The sequence below is a fragment of the Hetaerina americana genome, unplaced genomic scaffold, assembly GCF_022747635.1.
Source record: "Hetaerina americana unplaced genomic scaffold, ioHetAmer1.1.p SCAF_31, whole genome shotgun sequence".
Classification (NCBI taxonomy): domain Eukaryota; kingdom Metazoa; phylum Arthropoda; class Insecta; order Odonata; family Calopterygidae; genus Hetaerina; species Hetaerina americana.
Genome location: NW_027286886.1, coordinates 684,798 through 708,700, shown reverse-complemented (window position 1 = coordinate 708,700; position 23,903 = coordinate 684,798). Strand labels below are relative to the sequence as shown.

The following is a 23,903-nucleotide window of genomic DNA, read 5'->3' as shown; positions in this document are numbered from 1 at the left end:
CAAATCATGTTGCCTTTACACAAATATCAGTTTGCCCATGCTCTCGACAAACTTTAATCATACGAAAGTCGAGCAGTCAAAGCCGTAACTCCAATGCCAAAATGGGTCCGAAATTAGTTCAATTTTTTTGAATTGATTAAAAAATTTATTGACGGATTAATATTACATTTTTCAGGTGGCCATGAAAATGGTGAACAAATATTGAGTATCAGATTGGTCTGAGGCAAGGAGCTATTCTATCTCCCATTCATTGTTAAGATTCCTCCTTTGTTTATGAGTGGTTCACTGACAAGTTTCTATCAAGGTCGAAGACCAGCTTGTGCCCATGGAGGTTTGCCTGTTACGGAAGGTATCCCACATACCGAGAGTTATCAAGCTCTTGGACTACTACGAGCGCCAGAACTCTTCCATTATCGTCATGGAAAGACCAGAATCTGTGAAGGATCTTTTTGATTTTATAACTGAGAAGGGGACATTGGAAGAGAGCGTGGCCCGAGCCTTCTTCATCCAGGTTGTGGAGACTGTCATGCAGTGCCACAAGGCTGGAGTCATCCACAGGGATATTAAGGTAAATGTTTTGACTGTTTCCTTGTGCCCTTGTTTTCGCGCAAATGAGCGTTAATGGGCGTATTCAGTATTCCGTCGGGAGCACGTTTTAATGTACTTTGTCTCTTGTTGTGTCAGGACGAAAACATTTTGGTGGATCTGAAGACAAGCTCCCTGAAGCTGATTGATTTTGGCTCCGGGACGTTCCTGAGAGACGGCCTCTACACAGATTTTGACGGTGAGTTTGTTTTTAAGTTTTGTTGTGGGTCGCTGGTGGCTGGATTGGCGAGGCGGTCGATGGGAGGAGAAATGAGTGCGCGCGGAATTAACCCTGCCCTGGTTATGCCCGAGTAGTGGGTGCCACGGCACATCGTGTGCCACGGTGTGGTGGGGGGGAGGTCTAGGAGTGAGGCCAGACGGCTAGACGCGCGGGCGGGATATTATTGATCGGCGAGCCCGGGGCTTGGCGAAAGGGGATGTCAGACATAAGGGGTCTGCGTGACCCGTTTTCCGCTCGTGAAACGACCGCCGGCCCGCTTCCCCGCTCCAACTCCAACCAACCTCTCTCCTCTCTTGCACCGCCGCCGCGGCAAGGCATCCCCTTGCACACTCGCCACCCTAGTTTCTTCCCCTCCATTCCCCTTCTAAGGCGGCGGATGCCTCAGACTCGAGCGAGTAAAGTAAAACCTCTTCCGTCCAACTTCCGATCGATTTTAGGAACCTCGGAGAGACGTACTGACGCCGAATGGCCCCTTTAAGCCGCTCCCTTCATATCCCACTGCCGCACAGCGGGGCCGAACCTGTAAGTAGTGGCCATGTATGAAAAATTAAAAGTTTCTATGCTGGCTGATATATTACTAATGATAGGTTAAAAAACTGATGTTCGGAAAATGCAATTTATACGAAATCGCAAAGGTTGACGGTTGAACAGATTACTAGCGCCGCGCTGAATTAGAAGGTTTTTAGTCCATGTAATTATTACATTAAATTTGTAGTGCTAGTTTAAGTTTTGCAAAACGGAAATACCTCTTGAGAGTCATTAGTGTGAGCAGGTACCCGTTTCCTCAATTTTTAACAGTTCAAAAATGTAATTCGATATTAAATGTCCCTTAAAGTTATTAAGTAACAATGAAAAAAATTACCGATTGTTTGTAAATGGAACAAAGTGCCTATGTGCGCTAGAGCTTCAGATATAAGAAAATGGAAGCCAGCTCTGCATAGCTCTACCAACGCGTTCACTAAGTCATCATATGGCCAAATACGGGACACCAACTGGACACGTGACCGCGTTACGCGGCACGCTCGGCTCACTACGCTGTAACCGCGTAGTAAGACGAGCGTATTCATAGCTACATAATTTGACCAATATTCATATTTTTCCGCGATAGAACAGGAATCGCCCCAGCTTGTAGAAATCTCCCCTGCACAGTTTGCGCGTCCAACTTATGCGAGGGGCGATCGGAAAGTAAAAATCGTTTTGGAATTAAATCATAAATAAAACATATTTTATAGAAAAAAACGATATTTACGTTAACTAAACACCTTGAATTACTTCTCCCTAACGTCACCATGCTATGCATGCATTTTCTCTCTTACTGCCTCTCGACCAGAGCGGGCGTGTTTTCAATTCGCTCCCAAAAACCAGTTTCACCTCACCTAAGCCAGCCTGCGTGCCTGCAGTTATCCTCTTTTGGGGGAAAATTTTGTGCGAGCATTTTCCTTACCAGATTGTGTACAGTTAACAAATATCTTTGGAAGTAATTTTGTTTAGTTAGCTTTTGTGTTTTCTGTTGCAAGTTTTGAATAGTGTGATGGTAATCTTATTGGATATCCATAGTTACTTGTCGTTATTGTTAAGGGCTCGTAACGCCACGTTGGTGAGAATGGTGCGGCAAATACGACCGAAATGGGATGGCGAAATTTTTCTTGCAAAGAAAGTGATGCTTGGGTTAGGAATTCCAAAACCGGCCACGCTAAAAAAACTGCAAGGATTCTCCAGAATGCTGCAGGTGTTTGGGCGATATTAGACCTACCTCATGTCCGATCTCCAAATGGAGTGTCTACCCTCCGTAAATTGGACGATCGGAGGTTGGTTTCTCGAGATAAGGGGAAGGTAACGCTACGGTGAGGATTGGAGTCTGCGGAGGTAGTTCCCATCCCCGTCTTCAACAGGTACCAAGCGCTCCGATGGCAGTACAAACGTACCTATTGACCCTCCCCCTTCTCTGATAGCGCTACCCAGGGGTAGATGTCAGCGGACGTGAAGGTAGGGTAATTTTATGATAACTTGCTGGTAATATTCCTTATTTACCGCTCTACCCTGTGGCTAGAACTTATGATGTACCAAGCCCCTGCAGTCGAAGAAAACTGTAAGCAAAACTGTCACATTCGACCAAACTCTAGAGCAACTTCTCTAAAGGTGATTCGGCGATTGGCCAATACTATTTTCTTCACTTCATCAATGTTTTGTCTGTTGTTGACGTGCTTGGGCGTCCGGCACGCTCTTCGTCGTTCACATCTTCTCGGCCCTCTGAGTACATTTTATACCACCGATAAACGTTGCTTCGGTCCATGGTAGCTCCTCCATAGTCAACATTTGGAATGCGTCCGCGAACTTAATTTCGTTTTTCACACAAAATTTTATCCAGATTCTTTGATCCATTTTTTTGAACAGGCAAAAATCGAAGATAAGCCAAAACATTTCCAAGCAAAACAGCTGTCCAAAATTAACAGAACATTTAAAATATCCGAACTTTTCGGCATAAGTGAGAGACATAAGTAGCAACATTACGTCACAAAAAATCCAAAATCAAATATACTGTATGTAGCCCGCGGAAATTCAAAATTCGCAGTACTTTTCTAACAGACCTCGTTTACCTGATGTATTTGCAATATTTAATTTTGCTCCAACTTGTAAAGTTGCAACCTCAATAAAATGTTTTCAATATTTCTAACGTGAAGGTGTCTTACCATTATGATTCCTAATTGTTCGGGGAAAGAATGAGTTATTGTATCTATCTGCACTGGAATCTATCTTACTTATTAGCGGTCTGATTTACTTTTGTAGTGTGTGGTCATAATAACGCCTTCAGAGTCATTGTTCAACTCGTTTCTTCTGAATCTTTCTTCAAGTCTGAGTCTCGCTTGTTCTCTACGTATCTCAAGTGGCTCCCATCCTATATCCCATAAGAGATCCGTTACACTTGTGTTCTTATTGTAAAACCTTTTAACGAACCTGGCAGATTTTTGCGGGACTTATAATGTAATTCTTTTTGCCAAATTTTCTCCCAAGGATCCTAAATACTTGCAGCATATTCCTATCGAGGTCTAAGTAGAGCAAAATAACACATCTCATTAACTTTCTCATCAAATTTCCCAACCATCCGTTTTATGAAACCGAGTTTCTTTTAAGCGGATTCGCATATTATCCTGATATGTGCTCCCCATGAAAGGCGTGGTATTAGCATTTACCGATTGGATAAAGGAACAAGACCAGGAGGAGAGAATTTCGAGGCTATAAAAGTATTGTTGAAAGCAGACAATGTATATTTTATAATATTAACTAAGAAAATACTTGGTGTATCTTCCTGTTATCCAATCAACCAAGTATCATTCTCTTTCTGGTCCTCAACCTGAGCGGACCTGTCTACTGAGCGCTCCTGATAACCGTTTGACCCACCATAGGCTGCCTGCCAGCTTTTTTCGTGGTGCTTTTGGATTTAGTGAAGTGTAGTGTAGTGTCAAAGTATACGTTGCTTCGTTTATATAGTTTTCGTTTGTATGTGGTTTGTTATTTGTAGTGTGTTGTAGTAGTAGTTTATTTTAGTGGATTGTGGTGGTTTTTGTCCTTCGACTCTGATCGGTGAGTGCTTTCCTTTTGTTTACTATCTTTTTTTTGTCCTCTGAAAACCAGACCTTACTCAAGCATCGTTTTTTCCCGCTTAGGCTTCATATTCCATTCCAAAGCGTAACTTATCGAGTGAGCTAAATTTAGCTAACCCCTCTTAGGAATTTTAGCATAGTGTATACAGGTTAGCTTTTGTTGGAAACTCGGTGGTTAAATTAGGATGGCTTCATCTAGGCCCCCTGTTGCCATGCTCGAAGGCACTGGCGAATGCGCGGCTTTAAGGGCTCGTGTCGTCATGCTGGAGAGGATGGTGCGGCAGATTCGATCGGAGATCGCCGGCGGGAGGGCTCCCCTCAGGAGAGATGGTGCTCGGGGTGGAAATATGAAAACCCGCCACGCCCATAGGGATGCACGGATTCGTCCGAATGCTACACGTGGCTGGGCAATTCTAGACTTACCTCGTGTCCCATCTCTCAACAAAGGAGTTTCTCACGTCAGTAGGTCGGACGATTGGAGCGTCGTCTCTCGGGGCAAGGGGAAGGTAACGCTGCGGCGAGGATTGGACTCTGCGAAGGCAGATACCATCCCCGTCTGCAATAGGTACCAGGTGCTGTCGGATGACAGCACCATCGTACCTGCAGCCCCTACCCCTACTCCGAGGGCATTGCCTAGGGTAAGGCATCAGCGGTCGGGAAGGGAGGGAACCGTTATATTAGGCAGTTCCAATGTCCGGCGTATAATGAATCCGCGGCGCCGCAGAGTCCAACAGGAGGGAGATGTTGGATTCTTGTTGTCCTGGTGTATACCAGGCAGCGGGATAACCCAGGCGACGCGGGCGGTGAAGGCGGCCGTCAATAATACGGGCTACTCCAAGCTACGCATTGGGGCTCATGTCGGGACAAACGACGCCTCGGAACGTGGATCTGAAGAGATCCTGCGCTCCTTTAAGGAGATGCACTCGAAGGTGAAACGAGTCGAGGCAGAGTTGAAGGTTCCAATTAAATTAAGTATATGTAGTATTGTGCCGCGTATAGACCGCGGAAGCCTCGTTTGGAGCCGAATTGAGGGTTTAAATCAGAGATTGCTGGGATTTTGCCGGGGAATCGGAGCGGACTTCGTTGATCTGAGGCCTGTACTCTCATCGTGTCGGGTACCCCTCAATCGCTCCGGGGTCCATTATACTGCCGAGGAATCGCAGTTGGTAGCGCGTAGGTTACACGAACACGTTTCGAGGGTTTAGCATAGCTGGTAGGCAAGAGCGTAGGTCATATATTGGGATAAATAGAGTAGAATCCAGCGCTTTTTGTCAATTCAGATAAGGTTATGCCTTTCAAATCCCCCAAAAAATTGAAAAAACAAACACTTGCGTTAAAACAACATATAACCCACGTAAAGTTAATAAAATTGGTGCCTCTAAATACATAAAAGGTAGCAACGCGAGTAAATGTAATTCTTTTGCCTCTGTTAACCACGAATCGTCTCAAAACACTTTTTTGAGCGTACATAAAACCGAAAAACATAAAGTAATTGACCAAATTAAAATTATAGCATTAAACTGCCGTAGCATTAGAAACAAAATATCGGGCTTTAAACATATTTTTATCAGTACAAACGCAGACATAGTAGTTGGAACGGAAAGTTGGCTCACGGGAGATACAGCAAACTATGAGGTTTTTCCGTGCGATTTCACAATTTACAGAAGGGATAGACCAAATAGATTTGGTGGGGGAGTATTCATTGCAGTAAAGTCACATCTTAGTAGCCAACGATACGAATGCGACGTAAACACATAGAAAACGTTTGGTGCAACATTAAGGACTACAACGGCAAGAGCCTATACATGTGTTCATTTTACAGACCCCCGGATTCTAACACAGATGTTCTACACAAGCTCGACGACCAAATATCCACTCTCAGCAGCAGATATAGCAACAGTATTATTATAATCGCTGGTGATACAAATCTACCGTCATTTGACTAGGACACGTGCTGCGTAGGAAAATCTGCCGAAAATAGAGATTCAAGCCAAGAACTCCTTCATATATTCACAAAACACTACTTAGAACAAATTGTTAAATCACCAAAACGGGGCCAAAGCATACTAGATATCTTTGCGACTTCTCAGCTCGAAATTATTACTAACATTGAAATAATAGACGGAATCAGTGACCATAGGGCTACATTTGTAGAGTTAAAAACTGAGTTCGCTAAAATAAACAAAGAAAAGCGTAAAATATACCTATACAACAAGGCAAATTGTAACGGACTACGAGAATATTTAAAAATAGAATTACCGGAATACAAGACAAAAACACTGACAACCAATACAGAGAACACTTGGAAATATTTCCTAAATATTTTACGCGAAGAAATTAAGTCGTACATCCCATCCAAACTCAAAGTTTTTTTGTGGATGTATGAATTTGTGATTCTTGCATGCGGTTTTTTTTTCTTTTCTAAATTACGGGTGGTGTCCTAACACCCCCTGCCACACGCCCTTGCGGCGGCTTGCGGGGTATTAAGTAGATGTAGATGTAGAAATGCGACAGTAAGGAACCTAGGTGGTACAACGGGGAAGTCATATCGGCATTAATAAGGCAAAGAAAGCTACAGTCAAATTTCAAAAAGAGTTCAAAAAGAGACGATATAGTTTATGTGAATACAACCAAACAGAAACTAAAAGAATGTCGTATTCAGACGAAAAGTATCATGCGCACAGCACTACACTCTATTAAATCTAAAATGCTAAGCGAATATCTTGAGGAAAATCCAAAGTCATTCTGGTCCTACGTTTGGGAAATACAGGGTAAATGTCCAACTGTACATTCTTTGAAGACGGAGAACGGAGAAATCATTACAAATAGTGTGAAAAAGGCAAATATTTTAAACAATTTTTTCCAGTGCGTCTACAACAAAAATACAAATACATGAGCGATCTTACACTGACCAAGCAGGGAATAGCACATCGGCTCCGTAGTATAAAAGGACACGAGGCACCTGGTCCAGAAGAAATACCTACTAGAATACTAAAGGAATTAGCTGGAGACATTGCCCCGTTTTTACATATTGTTTTTCTAAAATCGATACAAGAAGGCTCAGTACCTCGCAACTGGAAGCTAGCCCATATAACTCCCATCTATAAAGGCGGCAATAGGGATAAACCAAACAATTACCGACTCATTTCCTTAGAATCGATCTCTTGTAAAATATTGAAACACATCATTGTCACTAATATTATGAGATTTCTTAATAGTAGGAAAATACTAATCCACAACCAGCATGGATGAAGAAAAGCAGATCTTGCGAACACACAACTTGGTCTCTTCATTCCCGATATACTTAGATCGGGAGAAAACAACGCAAGTCGGTGGAGTATTCCTCGATTTCAAAAAAGCCTTCGACAAAGTGCCACAGAATAAACAGTTACATAAACTTAAATACTATGGAATCAATGAGAATATAATTAATTGGATTCAAGACTTCTTGTCAAATCGCAAACAAATAGTAGTCATAGATGGGTTGTGCTCAACGGATAGAGATGTAACTTCGGGCGTCCCCCAGGGAAGTGTAATAGGGCCTCTTCTGTTCTTAATATACATTAATGACTTAAGTACACACGTTGGTAGTAATCTGAGGTTATTTGTTGACGACACGGTGGTATGCAGGGAAATAAAGAGGCAACTAGATCGCGAGCTACTCTCTAGAGACCTAGACACAATCTCGGAATGGTGCAATAAATGGGGATTAACGCTTGATAATTGCGCAGTTTTGAAATTTTCGAACAAAGGATGCGGCGAACAGGATATAAACTACGAAATAGGTCATTGATCGCTCAGCTACATAAGAGTACTTGGGCGAACCCAAGCATACTTTTCGGTGTAGCGGTCTTTCGAATATTCGCCCTTAGCTTTATCGTCATCCGGCGGACGTATCTTTGATCGGAACTCCCGCACCATTCTTTCTTATGTGGCGATGCGACAATTAAGAGCCGCGCAAACACCGAAGTTTTTGAGCATGGCAACATGCGGCCTAGTTGAAGCGATCCTAGTTTAATAAATGAGGTTTTAAAAGTTTAACATAAATATACTACGCAAAAGTATTCTACATGGAGGTACTATGAATGGTATCATTTGAATCTGCTTTGTAATTGATTCTGAAGCTTAGGCGGCTAATCCCTGGAAAATAAAAAGGAAGGGAGTATACACCAATGACTAATCCTAGGAGATAGATAGTTATTCGCCTTTTTTGGGGCGAAATCAAGAGAATGGATTATTTTCTACCAGGAAAAAATAAGCTACAAGACAATAAGAAACCACTAACATTACCACAGCACTATTAAAAACTAACCACAAACAACACAACAACGAACTAAACTAAATAGCTTCATAATACCAAGGTAACAACACACCACACTTTAATTAGGAACAATCAGTGCAGAGGCACAGACGCAACTGCAGGCACGCAGGTAAGCCCAGGCATGGTCAAACCTGTTCTCAACAGCGAGCTGGAACACGTCATCCCTCGCCAAGAGACAGGGAGAGAGTCGACATTTCAAAGATAAATGCAGCTCCTACGCTAGTATTTAACGATCCTCACCCCAAGATATCTCCCAACAAATCACCGTGTAACCACGAACATCCTTATCTTACTTTTCACTTCGCGGTTCAAGTCGTTAGCAAAAATCAAGAGAAGCAACGGTCCGATTACACTTCCCTGAGGTACCCCCGAGGTCACTCGTACGCTGTTGGAACTAGCGCCTTTAAGGACTACCCTCTGGTCCCGCTCTGACAGAAAGTCTTCAAGGATATTGGTATTACTTATTAGTTTTATGTTCTCAAGCCGCCGTAGTGTTTAAAATGGAAGTGATCCATCTTTGAGCGCATTCAAGTGCCAATTAAACTCTGAGACTCCGAGCGTTCGTGCATCACGGCTGGGTGAAACCGATAATTCCATTGAATTTGCTGACAGATCATGATGCAATTTAAACTACCAAGGGTCAAGAGTTATTCATTATATAATATAGGAACTTTGAAAAACTGTCTTCATCTACATCTCGTCTATATATCTACATATCTCGTCTGTATACATTACACCCCGCAGGCCGCCGCAGTCTTATTGATTACCATCCATAAGATTTTTTCCAAAGTGAACAAGAAAAATTACGGAAATAATAATGACAACGCATAATTTTCATTCTCACAATACTAGTACGAACACATTTTATTCTCCGAAATTATAAGACCAAATTCACATCCCTTCCATGCCATTAGTCCCAGGATGTCCCAGGATGAAATATAGATGGGTGAAATTTATTAATAATTGGTGGGGCTCAAAGCAATTTAAAAATCTTGAAAAAAGATATTATGCGGAATGGAAGTCACCCTTGCAAATATACTCTATGGCTTCAGTCTTTACTTCGTAGAAGTATTTAGTATCAATGTTGAAGATTTTGAAATTTTCCACCTAAATTGCTTTAAGGTACAAAATGCTTCACCGACATGCGTAATCATCAGCAACAAATTTGTACCAAGTCACCCTTGCAAATTTAAACTACCCATTATTTCATTTGAATAGATACCTGAGGTAAATATTAACAAAATTTTTGTTACTATTTTTCACCGTGGGACATGAGATGTCATCCCTTTGCTATTACTTCTTATTTCGTAAACCGTGCTAAATGTGCAAAATGTTGTCTCGTACCGGTGCTTGGACTGCTACAATGAATTCACGCATCCCTTGGTCCATCAAAATTACGCTAGCTCAATTAAATTTGTTGAATATTTCCATATTCGGTCGTGAATATCAAAACTCAGATGATAATCTAATAACAAATTGAGTAGCTTCAGGCGTGATGTGGTGGAAGACAAACATAATGAATAACTAACCGTAGCACTTTTCCACTTGATATTTTATTTTTATTTTACAACCGGGTTTCCATGTATTACATCATCATCAGGTGATGATGATGTAATACATCGAAACCCGGTCGTAAAATAAAAAACTTTATCAAGTGGAAAAGTGCTACAATCAGTTATTCATTCATTATAATCTGATAATACTAGACGTGCGTTCCAATTTATTTAGAGCTTTTGGATCATGCATATTAAGTTAATTTTGGAAATGGAAAACCATACACTTTTCCAAATATTCATGCAATAATAATTTTTTATGTAATTTTATTGGTTTTGTTTATTCTAAACCTTTATTTTAGGGCCAATATTGATGAAATATACATGTGTACAAGAATCTCTTGTTAAACAGACATTTGACATAGCCAAAATGATGAGCAGAGTGTGTGTCTTTCAATGAAGATCAAATTATTTCTCGTTGGATTTTTAAATACTCTTTGACAAAGTTTTCATCTATCAGCTCCACTGCCAATTGGAATTACACCAAGTGTAAATGAATTCAAAACAAAACATGTAAATTAATTTAAAATTTGAAACTTGGTCAATGGGTCCAGGTCTAATGTAATGGCATTGCACGCGCGAAAGTACTTACGAGTGTTTGAGGTGACCTTCGAGGCTGAATATAACTTATGCACGCATCAAAGGCACTATATCTGGAGCTCCTTTGGGTCAGGAGATGCTCCGCGGGTTCAATTAAGTAGACAAACTAGTTACGTTGAATTAAAATTATTTAATCTGTACGAAAGATAAGTTAAATAGTGTCAATCAATCACATCAATTATCAATGGTAACGGACTGCTCAATGAAACCAGTAGAAAGGGGTAAGTGGAGCACATATTCTCTGCTTCCAAGTTCGATGGGCCCCTGGGCGGCTCTCCTCTTTTTCCTGCAGCTCAGAATGAGGCATTTCGTAGAAAATCTAAGGCTCTGAAAGAGAAAAAACACCTCTCATTTTTCTCTTATTCTTATTCCAGGTAATGCACACTACAGTGCCCAATTTTCCACCAAATATTCAACGAAATTCTCCTCCAATGGTTTCTCAAAGCTCAACTAACCCATATATACCCTATCTCTTTCCATGTTACGCAGTCATTAATTTCTGCGGGCAGCGTGCTGGCCAACTAACACCATTGTCACGTTTTTATTCCCATGTAGGGCACAAGTGCTCTTTGTAGGTCTTATGGTAGGTTTTAGATGGGCACAGACTAAAAATATTTCCATAGTTTCGTCCAACAAGAGGCACCAAGTCACCCCAAACTGCATTAAATTAATATGGATATCAATCAATCATTACCTCCAAGAAGTAAAGCCTAAAACTGTTGAGTACATGCATTAATTTGTTTCCCACTTCCGTCTACTTCCTTCCTCCCCAAGCCCAGCCAACCCTTTTCTTTCCCACCTCGCTCCCCTGACCATCTCCTCACTATTTCACAGTCTTCAACGTTCCATTCCGAACTTAAAATGCTCTACTTCCAATTTTCCTACCACCTCAGGGTCTATCCCAGCAATCCCCTCTCCTCCCCCACCATGCCCATTGATAACCTAAATGTGCAATATTATAGATTAACACGTTCCACCCTAATAATGTTTGCTCTTTATAAAGTATTAGCGCTCTACCTGTCTTTAGCTGCTGACAATCTAACTTTCTTGCTTATCTGAATCACTTTTCTTTTGAATATCCCTATTAAAGAATTCAAATGTGTTTAGTCAACTTAATTTTCGGATACTCTGAGGCATGCATGAAGGTGGGATGCTAACGATGGTATTTTCTTTTAATTTTTCAACAGTGACGAAACTGAAAAAAATCCCTCCTCTAATTTTTAGAAGATTCAATCATTGACCACCGAAGTCCTTGGGGAGGGATGGGAATATGAATAAAAAATACTCTGCCGAGGGTAGAAAGAAATAAATCGAATCCATTCCCCTCATAACTATGTAAAACACTCAATTCTGTTCAGAGCACCACAGTTAGTAATTAATTTTTCTATACAACCTTAAAGGTAGTAGCCGTACTGGTCAGAGGCGGCGACCGACAGCTGAGGTAATTACCGCCATTAGGGATGAATGCTAGTTTGTTACGGGGATAGGGAAAAAATGGAGATAAACGTAGTATCTTAATTAGCACACTCTTTACGATAGAGGCCAAGGGGTCACACAGTTCAACGTCCAATCCGATGGACGGCGTGCTCTCCTTGAAGTGCTCTCCACAAAATACCCCAAGTAGAGATTGGAATGCATCTAAAATGGAACCCGGGCCCTCAAGGTGGGGTACAGGAATTACCCTATAGCCACCGGGTCAACCTGATCCCCGGGGTCATTTGACATACTTTATCCATAAGTTCTCATATATCGGGGCACTTACTTCGGAGATGGGAGTGAAGCGGCCGAAGACAATTTTCACGGGGGTAAGGCGGAGACAACGAAGGTTCGAGATGGGTCTCTGCAAAATAAGTGTATCATTTCCAATGCATGTGATTGACTTTGCTTTGATAAACAGTTTTCTGAATTAATCATTATGTTTGACTACCAAATTCCACCAACCAAACGTCGCAGAAAGCTAGATGCGTGGTAAATAAATACACATGCCCTGTGCCCTGTTCCGAAGCCATTTTCTCTTCTCCTTCTGCCTTCGTAAATGTGTATACGAACATGCAATGAAGTTCTATTTTTAGCAGGACGGAGATATATGCTCTTGTATCTGGTTGCATAAATCGAATGAAATAATCAGTCTGGCCTGCCAAAATGTCAGGAATCACGAGGGATACCAAGAAATATTTAAAATGGTCACTACTATAATCAATCATGGCAAATATTAAATACTATAATAATAATATACCGCTTATTGTACAGCTATATTGTCTAATATTAATATTGTACTAAGAAATTTTTGACAACAAAAGAATAAGAATTCATTCGCTTCATTAATGACAATTCCTGACTACACCTACATCTACTTAACACCCCACAAGCCACCGCAAGGGCGTGCGGGGGTGTTAAGTAGATGTAGGATACCACCCATACTTAAGAAAAAAACCGCATGCAAAAGCCACAAATATATACAATCCACAAACAAAACATGGCATACATTCATGCAAAACCCTTACACCCCACTAACATGCAAACACTCAAACTACCAACTAACATACACATGCACGTACAAATATGCCTGATAACTTTGCGATATTTAATTTTTTTATGCATTGTAAATGAAATGTTTTCAACATTACTGAAGTGAATTCGGTTTCTTACCAATGATTTCTGATTGTTTGGGCAGAGAATGAGTATTTGTATCTATTTGTATTGGAATCCATCTCCCTTATTTTATCTTTGTGGTCTGACCTACCTAAGTAGAGTGGGGCCATTATAATTCCTTTAGTGTCATCATTAAACTCGTTTTTTTCCGAACCAATGTAAAAGAAGCTTTCGCTTTCAACAGTGCCGTCGATCATGGCAAGAGAACAGTTAGATGCAGCCATCGTAATTTTACAACCGAGTGCCCGACAAAAGCTAACCTGTATACACTAGGCTAAAATTTCTAAGAGTAGTTACCTAATTTTAACTCACTGAAGTTACAATCACTTCTCAGTAATTCTTTCAGATACTGTTTAGTTAATACTGATCGCTGTTTGGATTTCACGAATTTTTAAGTGGAAGTACGCTGTGCGGAAGCACGATTTCATGAATATCAAAGTGGAATAAAAGGATTCACATAGGTACGTTGCTTATTTTACCCGATCAAAGCGATTAGTCGAAGCGCTGAACGCTTATATTTTGGGTGGACATAACCCACATTACTTCGCTTTTTAACCCCTTTCACACATTGAATGTGTTCTTCTCGCTTTTGGTCGACAGGTTACTTTCCGTTAGGCCTTCGACAAATTAGTTTTCGAGGAGACGGCGTCGGGAGACGATCAACCCTCTTCCGCTGTGTAGTATGCACGATAAAAGCGGCTGCCCCCCCCCTCGGGTTGAAGTGCGTGCATGCATAAAAACCGAGCGTAGGGTCGAGCAGCTGAAGTGTTCTTTTAATCGACTTTCGTGATTTGCTTCCAGCAGTCAGAGAGAATACTAAAATCAAAAATTTATGGAAGTTTTGACCGATTGTGTTATTTTTCTATGCGGATACGTCATTGATGTGTTCGAGCCGTTTCTTCAGTTAGCAGAATAATAATGGCGTTTCCACATGGGCGCACTGAATTTCGAATGGACCATAGGTCACAGAGAAGAAGCAGAATTTTTCGCGTAATCCTTCTGAAATGCCATGCTCCCAATGTAAGCGGTGTTCCAAATGTTATTTCTCGTGTATAATGCGTATCAGCCCGTTTTTTGGGATTCAATATTCCATCTGGGTCCATTGGAAACAATATACGTTCCCTCTCTTATTTCTTGATGAACACTGTAGAGCTTTACCATACGGATTTTGCCCACAATAGTTGCAATTCAAGGCCGCGCGACCATTAATGCCGGTCGTATTACCTTTCATTCGACATTGAATACGACTGGAATCGGGGTAACACCTGCCAGCACGCCTCTGTTTGTGGAGGTATGGGCTCTTTGAACGTGAAAACTGCTCAGACATCCGCGGAAAGGTAACTGTTAATTAAGACTTGCCCTCAGACGCCGTGAGATGTAATCTCTCAATGTGCAGACAGAAGAGAGTCAAGTGAAATCAATATTCAGCAGCATATCTTCATTAGCTTTATCGCCCATTGAAAACCATGGTTTACATTTTTACGCCTTGATGAATAGGCCTAAAAAAACCACAATAATCCTTAGATTTTGGATTCAATGCAAATGAATTATATATTAATGGTTACTGTCAAAAAAATTATACATATTATGATTCCGACGTCAAATTAAAAACGCTTGGACCATTGAAACCGGCGATGAACGAAATAAAGGCAGATAATGTTATTGCTAAATTTCTAGTCGGGTGAATCATTTTAATTGAATTAGGAAGACCAACTTTCCGTTGATTGCCTGCCGTTTCCATTTTTCTTAAAATTTTGGGAGAATAAATCTAATCAAAAGAATTTAATATTCGCAGCGGACAGCGGATATTCGCAGCGACGCGGGCTGGACCTGCGGATTTTTGTCGCTCCTCACAGATGTTGCGGATGATTTTGAGAATAAAAATATCGCGAATGATGTATCAAATACCATTCCGAGATCGGCAGCTATCCACAGTAAATGATATTTTTCTTCGTAAATAAAATTATTTCGTTCTATCTGGAGAATGGGTCGCGGTCGTCCAGAGGACAGAGCGTTGGACAACTGACCCGAGGGCTCGGGTTCAATTTCCGGGCAGGCCTCTCTGAGCACCTGCACCTGTGATGTGATTTTTCAGGTACCAAATCTTCCTGGGAAACCATAACCGGCACATGGAAAGGAACTGCCCCCACTACCCTGATTTGTGAATTTCACACGCCGTCAGGCTTAGTACTGGGTGAACTCTATCATCACCTACCAAACCGACCTTCGGGATGATTACTGTGTTATTGGTTTTACAATTGTTTTATTGGGAGGCCGAGTTTCTTTAAAGCTGATCCGCATATTGTCCTGATATGTGCTCCCCATGAAAGACGTGGTGTTAGGACTACCCCCTGATATTCAAATTCATTGGCCGTAGTTAGTACTGAATCCTCTTTTTTGTAGTTTATGCCCTGTTGGCCACTTCCTTTGTTCCAAAATTTCAAAACTGCGCATTTGTCTATATTAAGTATTAATCCCAAATTTGCACCATGCCGCGATTGTATCTACGTCTCCAGAGAGTAGCCCGCGATCCAATTGGCTCCTTATTTCTCTGTATACCACTGTGTCGTTAACAAAAGACCTCAGATTGCTACTGACGTGTGCGCTTAAGTCATTAATGTTTAGTAAGAACAGAAGAGGCCCTATTACACTTCCCTGGGGGACGCCCGAAGTTACATGTCTATCCATTGAGCAAAATCCATCGATGACTACTATTTGTTTGCGATTTGATCAGAAGTCTCTAATCCAATTAATTATTTTCTCATTGATTCCATAGTATTTAAATTTGTGTAATAGTTTATTGTGTTGGACTTTTTTGAAATCTAGGAATACTGCATCGATTTGTGTGTTGTTTTCTCCCGATCTTTGTAAATCGTAAATGAAAAGACCTAGTTGTGTTTCGCAGTATTTGCTCTTCCTAAATCCTTTTAACCCTTTATTAACCTTTTAACCCATTATTAACCTTTTAGCCCTTATATAATCTTAATCCTACGTCTTTGGTGAATGTAACACTTAGATATTTTACCGTATCAACTACTTCTAGGTCAACTCCAGCTAATTTGTAAACATATCCCGTTTATCTTTTCAAGATTTTACCACCGAGCATTTTTTGAGAATTAATGACAATCCCCCTTTAGAGCACCATTTACTGATGCAATCTAGATCCTGCGCTAGAATTAAACGATCCTTATCCCCAGATATCTATCGGTTAGTGCCGCGAACATCCCAGTACATGCCATTGTGGCGGCTTGCGGAGTATTATGTAGATGTAGATGCACGTGTTTGGTGCCGAGAAAACAATCTTTTCCCCATGTTTTTCTCTGGTGAAGGGGGGAAGTGTTGTTAATGATGGCGGTGAGTGTTTGTCCCATGACAGCGCCGATTGAGGCTAGCGGCCGCTGTGGACCATGGACGAATGCCTGACCCTATCATGTGTTATTCCTTTTTTTTCATGTGGTATTGTTCCTTCTTACGGGTGGTGACCTAACACCCCCCGCCACACGCCACCCTTGCGGCGGCTTGCGGAGTATTATTTAGATGTAGATCATCGCGCATCATGATATCTTCATGTGACGGTGCAAGTGGAGCGAGTGGCATCCCATGATAGTGACGACGGAGGTTAGCGACCGCTATGGACCCTTAACGAATACCTGATTCGCCAAACCTGCTATCGCAGGTCATGATAATAATTAGGGAATTAATGAAACTCCCAGGGTTGAAGGAAACAGTAGGGGACTCGCTCAAGGCGACACAGTTGGGCTGGGGCCCCCTGGTGGAAACACAATTTTTATGGTTTAAGTTTGTTTAAAGTTTGAGTTTGTTCTGGTCCGTATTAAAGTCCGGGGTTAAATCAGAGAACCATTGGACTGCCTCCATCTTATTTTCCGATTTTTTCCACTAACCACCTAAGTCAAGGCGCCAGTTACTGGTGAAGCAGCCGCTAGAATCGTGGGGTAATTTTAAATTTTGGTCTATATCCCACGCGAGGATACAGAGATACGACAATGTGTTGGGGAACTACCCGTATAACAGTATTCATACCCACGCTGAGTAAACAAAAGCATCCCAATTCACACCAACACATGCGAATATATTGATGCTAAATCAATTTTAACTAACACCCATCTACATCTACTCAATACCCCGCGAGCCGCCTTGAGCTTGGGAGCGACACACACAGACTATGCGACGATAGAAGAAACTACGCCTACAGCGACCGCCTGTCAGCAGTGGCATCTCGAATAAGAAGACTTGGACACCTTTCCATTCTGCACGCTTCTCAGCGTTGCTAGAATTCGATCCCTTGGCCACGTGGTTGGTGGTGAAGCTCGCCGACTCTTCCCCCGCCAAGGCCGCAGAACCTTGCATCGGCACTACGCGACAGCATTCTTGCAACGGTTGCGCACTCTTTTCCTCTGTGAATTTGATTCGTCGCCGGGATGAATCATTCGCCCGACATCAGTGTATTGCCATGGAATAATGGTTAAAACGTCCCAAGTGTTCGCTCCAACAAAATTATTTAAAATGCGAAATCCTACCTGCTGGGTCTTGTCTCTCGATAAAGTTACTGAGCGGAAAAGTTCTCATCGGCGAGTCGATTTGTTATTCAATTTCAATTTAATTTTGTACAGAAATATCAAGGAACCAGTCGGGTCAGGTAATCAAAAAAAGCTCAGCGTTAAAAAACATTGGGGGGATCAGAGTGGTACGGTGGCTAAGGTACTGGCTTCATGGCAAGAGGGCCCGGATACAAATCCTGGCGGCGGCAGATGAATTTTCAGTGGTATCTTGAACCCTATTCGAGGTGCTTTTTGGAGAGCACTTTGAGTTAGTACGCCGTACGTCGGATGGGACGGTAAAATGCGGGCCAATGGCGCAAATGACCTCAGCTGTCTGACACCTCCCCTAAAACTACTACTACTTAAAAAAATCGAAAAAATTATACTCAATTTATTAATTGCTGTCAGGCATACATATAGCTAATGCCCACCCGTATTATTGCATTTATTGACAGTTTTACTACTACGTAATACCCCGCAAGCTGCCGCAAGGGCGTGTGGCGGGGGTATCTAACAGTAAGATTGAAATAAAGACAAAAATTAGGTTTTATCTACTCTAAATGAATATTTTGGTCAAAAGTGTTAGGTGCATCGTAGGAGCCGCGAAGAGTGCAATGGAATGCATTTCGCGGCTACTTATCAACGACCGCTTAAAAACGGCGACGGGCATTCAAAGTAGAAAGTAAGGTGAAACCGAAAGCGAAACCGAAAAAAGGTGTGTGAGTGGAGTACATGTTGCGTAGGGCCGGCGCGTCAGCTTCCGGTGGACGTGCGGATAATCACCGCCTTCGATATGCCCTTCCCCAGAGCCTCTCTCCCTACCAAACGTCACCTTACCTTGTAAGAGTTCCCGCCCCGTCCTCCCGAATTATCTCATTCCCCGCCGCCAGGCACGACTAAAGAGGCAAGCAATGGACTTCTATGCCCATTCATGGCGACCTACAACCACAACTCGAGGACGTTGGGAGTCAGATGCAATTTCCCCTTCCCTCTTCAATGCTGTTACTCTCCTAGCCACACCACAGGGTTCTCTTCGTCTCAGCCGGCAGGGGAAACACCCCTCTCCTTCCTCAACGTACACAAGAAATTCGACCGGGTCGTAGGTAAGGAATATGCGAGGCCTTTCTTGGGGAATGGAGTGAGGGAGTTTTTGAGGGAGAGGGAAATGGCGTTAGGAGGAAGAGGAGGGAAGGCAATCTGTTTGCTCGGTCGGTGGCTGGCTGGCCTGAGTGGGCGGGAAATGAAGCGTCGGTGGCGGTAGAGATGACGGTGAGGAAAGGGCATCTCGGCTCCCGGGCCAGAGTCGCTCACAAGAGTGATTCATCGTGGCGAGGCGAGCGAGAAAGGCGAGGGTGCTGGGAAGATTACCCGCCTTTGAGTTCACATTATCTGAGTCACACCCGCGGAGAAAAAGTGGAAGATGGGTGAAAGAACACATTGTCTGGCGATTAAAGAAGAGAGTCGGGCGGATGAACTAGTATTTTTTCGACGTCATTACTAATAATTTCCAAATCCCTAGTGCCCGCCGTATGATGAAATCTGGGATGACTTACTTTATCACCCTGGGCACCGTTATACAGGTAAATATACCTGTAAAGCGAAGTTTCATGTTATTTTACATATTTATTTTAAAACATTATTCACATACAGCAGTGGCGCCAATTTACAGTGAAAAATATAACAAACATGAAAGAGGACAAAATACAATAACAGCATAACAATAAACAACGAGAACCAAGCATGGGCAGGGGAAAAATTTAATTTGTTGAAAGGTGGGATTAAGCTTGGGTGGTGAAATTGTTTCTTGATTAATTAAAAGGATCAACAGGGTGAGGGAGTGAATTTAGAAGGGAGGAGAGGCGAAATAAAGGTGAGCGCTTGGTGAGAGATATTCTAGGAATAGGCAGATGGAGTAGGGGGTGGGTGCGGGTGGATCGAGTCGGTATCCTGAAGTTGAAGACAGAGAGAGCATTTCAGGACAATCAATAGTCGAGTTTAGGGTGTTCTGGAGGAGTTTTAAATCAGCTTTAAGTCTGCGCCTTTGGGGACTAGAAATGGATGAAGAAGACAGAAAAGCATTTGAGGATATGTTGCGGAAATGTGGGACCAAACTACTTTTCTCATTGTGTCCAAGAATTCTGCAAAAAGATATCATTGTTCGACTTGGTGATTTCCCCCCAAATTTCACTACTTAATCATGAATCCCGCATGTGCCAAATGCTGATTTTTATTCGTTTAAGATTTCCATTTACCTTCGCGGTTAAAACCGTTAACAAAAATCAAGAAAAGTAACGGCTCGATTTTAATTTCCCGTGGGACCCCCTAGGTTACTCGTATGCTGTTGAAATGAGCGGCGTCAAGGACTAACCTCTATTCCCGCTGTGGACTTCGCAGTCGGTGAGGGATTTATTAGATATACCTTCGAGGTAGGGGAGATGTTAGCAGCTAAATGTTTTATCATCCTAGCTGGTATATTTTCGGAACCGGGGATATGTAGGATTTAATCTCATTGATCAATTCAACGATTCCTTGTGCGTCCACTGTTATATTTTGTTTTGGTGGTAACCTAACACCCCCCGTCACACGCCCTTGCGGCAGCTTGGGGGGTATTATGTAGATGTAGATATTAGCCATGGGTTCAGTATGTCCGGATTGTTTCTTGGAGATACGCGGTGGCAATATCGCTCGGGAAAATTTTTTGGAAGAATGTATTTAGAATATAAGTATTTCCCTCGCAGTGAAAAATAAATGATAATGAATGACTCTCCATCCTCGGGATGCCACCGTGTAGGTGGAATCCCGAGAATGAAGAGTCATTCAGAATTCACCCATTTAACCACCACGCCATTTTTTCAGGTTTGCGAACAGGAATTAATCCAAAGGAGTAAATCTAGCAAGTAGGATGGGGCATGATTCTGCAATTCAAACTTTAACTCTTGAATTTTGGCCATTGCAATAACGTATTTGTGAGCTGGTGCATTGTCTTGATTAAACAACACTTTCTTCTTAGACAAATGCGACGGCTTTTGCTTGATTCCTTCGCTCAAACGTTGCAATAAGTTCGCCTAATGCTCGGCGTTGATAGTTTTTACTTTTTCAAGATAGTCAATGAAAATTTTCCCCTCGCGCATCCCAAACAACCGACGCCATGACCTTGCCTGGAGATGAAACGGTCTTCGTCTTCTTTGAAGGCGGTCCTCCCTATTGAATCCATTGTTTTGGTTGTTCTTTTGTCTCGGGTGTGAAGTAATTGACCCATGTTTCAACCAAGGTTATTAAACGGTGCAAAATATCTGCTTTGTTGTTGTAAAACTTTGCTAAACACTCAATTTAAACATATTCACGACACTGGTTTTGCTCGAGAGTGAGCTAACGTGGCACCCATATTACACACAGCTTTCCCATGTGCAAATTTTCTGTAAATATGCGATGTACCGCACATTTTGCAATGCCTACTATGTCTGCTAGGTCGCGCACTATCAGTCGACGATCATCCAGTATCATTTAGTGGATTTTCTTAACTGTTTCTGGAGTCGTCACCTCATTTGGTCGACCAATGCGATGCTCGTCTAGACGGCTCGTACGGCCTCGTTTAAACTCTGCTACCCAATATTTTACTAATGTACACGAAGGAGCAGACTCACTTAGAGTAGAATCCAGTTCAGCTTTGATATTGGTTGGTCTGAGGCCTTTCAAATAAAAGTATTGTATCACATAACGATGACCAATATCCTCCATTTTCTCAAATTCACAAAAAACGTTCATTATTGAAGGCGGCAAAGCAAATACTAAACAACGTAACGTCTTCAAACTTGAAGCATATGGTTTCTAGACTGCGTACTTTCTAATGCAGTGATATTTTTAAACAACTACCGCCGTCTGTAGTTCAGGCCGGGTACTTATAAGGTACACCTCGTATATGTAAACACTGATATAAATTTCTAAAATATAGAAACATAAAGAAAGGGCTCTCACAAATGAAGTTTTAACGTTTCGACGCCTTGGCCGACGTGATAAGAATTATAATCAAAATCAAAAAGGAAACCTTTGGCAACATTACTCAAAATGAAGCATGAGATGGTTTTGATAGCTGATGACACAATTTTCCCTGTCACACACCCCCGTGGCGTGTTCTGAGCTAAAGGGAGATAGTTAAAAAATTTTAGCTACGGATTTTATTGGCAGAAGTGATTACAAAGCAATCATTAGAGGAAGGATATTTTTATTTCGAAACCCATTAATTTACAAATGACACGGTTTTGTTTTCATCCAATGGTTTCCATCTCCAGGTAGCTTTGACTTCACTTTCTTTGAGATTCACATTTTGGGTGAGTTAATCTTAATTTTTATTTAAAATCTATTGATCGCGGCCTCACTTTTGAGAAACTTCTGATCATTATCTTGCCAATTTCTCACGTCAATATTAATGCTGTAATAAGACTTAGTAAGATAGTCTATTTCTGTGGCGTTCAAAGCTTAAGTATCTTTCTTAGAAGTAAACGTGTTTGTGTCACTCTTGCAATGAACAACGACCCACGTCACGTCACGGAACGCGATGCCGAAGTTTTTGGAGCAGCGTTATTCCATCAAATTTGCGGTAAAGCTTGGGAAATCGTCCACCGAAACTGTCGGTATGATTAACCAGGCTTACGGGGAGTCAGCCAAGTCCAGAAACATGATCTTTCGGTGGCACAAGATGTTCGTGGAGGGCAGAGAAGAGGTCGACGACGAGTCTTCGAGAGGTTACCGATGATGCCTTCGCGGGAGCGTTCCAGGAATGGGAACGCCGCTGGAACAAGTGTATCGACTCACAAGGGTCCTATTTTGAGGAATATTAGCTAAAGATATGTAAAAGTGTAATAAATTTTTTTTCCTGAGCTCAGTACACTTATTTTCCGGACGAACCCTGCATATATATATACAAATAAATATATATATAAATATAAATATATATATATATATATATATATATATATATATATATCGCGCTATTTTATGCCATACACTCATTAACTTTTCCTAATTCACTCTGTCAAACGCGTTTGCGAAATCTACGAAACAGGCAATTACATCCTATATATCCTACATACACGAAGCATGTTCATAAAGTAATGGTCGTTTGGTCACAGGAAAAAATATACTCATATGAAACACAATTTTTTGGCAGTTTTAATTAGCTACAAACGTACTTAATACGTCTCGACATAATCGCCGTACCGCTGCACCAGCTCCTTTAACCCCTCTGCGTAGTAGCTCGCCACCTGAGAGTTGAACCAACACCGTTCTTGACTTCCTCTTCGGTTTCGAAACGTTGTCCACCGAGTCGTCCGAGTCCACCGAAAGTAGTCGCTAGATCCAAGTTCAGGACTGTACGGTGGGTGGTCAAAGAGTTCCCAACGAAAATCTTGAATTTTCCAATTGGTTTTGGCTGCAGTGTGAGGACGCACGCTATCGTGGAGGAGAATTACGCCAGATGACAGTTTCCCGCGTCATTTGTTTTGGAACGCAAGTCTCAGTTTGTTGAGAGTTTCACAGTACACATCAGCTGTAATTGTTTTCCCACGTTCCATAAACCAGAGAATCACTTTTCATAAGATAAAGGAAGGCGTTAATGAAGAGAGTGGCTACTTCTCCGTTCAGAATATTCTGTCGGAGGTCCTCGGTTACAACAAGGTGTCTCACCAAAGGAGTGTACGTATTTGCATGATGACAATGCACGTCCACATGTGTTACATCAAACGACCGCCCTACTCAATGAATTCGGCTGGGATATCATCGACCACTCTCCTT

General features: G+C 41.9%; 1 protein-coding gene across 1 annotated transcript in view; it reads left to right on the top strand.

The window, feature by feature from the left end:
• Positions 1-325: 325 nt before the first annotated feature.
• The window catches only part of LOC139691241 (serine/threonine-protein kinase pim-3-like), a 45,847-nt gene continuing 22,269 nt past the window's right edge, over positions 326-23,903 (top strand). The window contains exons 1-2 of the mRNA XM_071588985.1: positions 326-568; positions 685-784. Coding sequence (XP_071445086.1) covers positions 326-568; positions 685-784 — 343 coding nt within the window. The remainder of the gene's footprint in view (positions 569-684; positions 785-23,903) is intronic.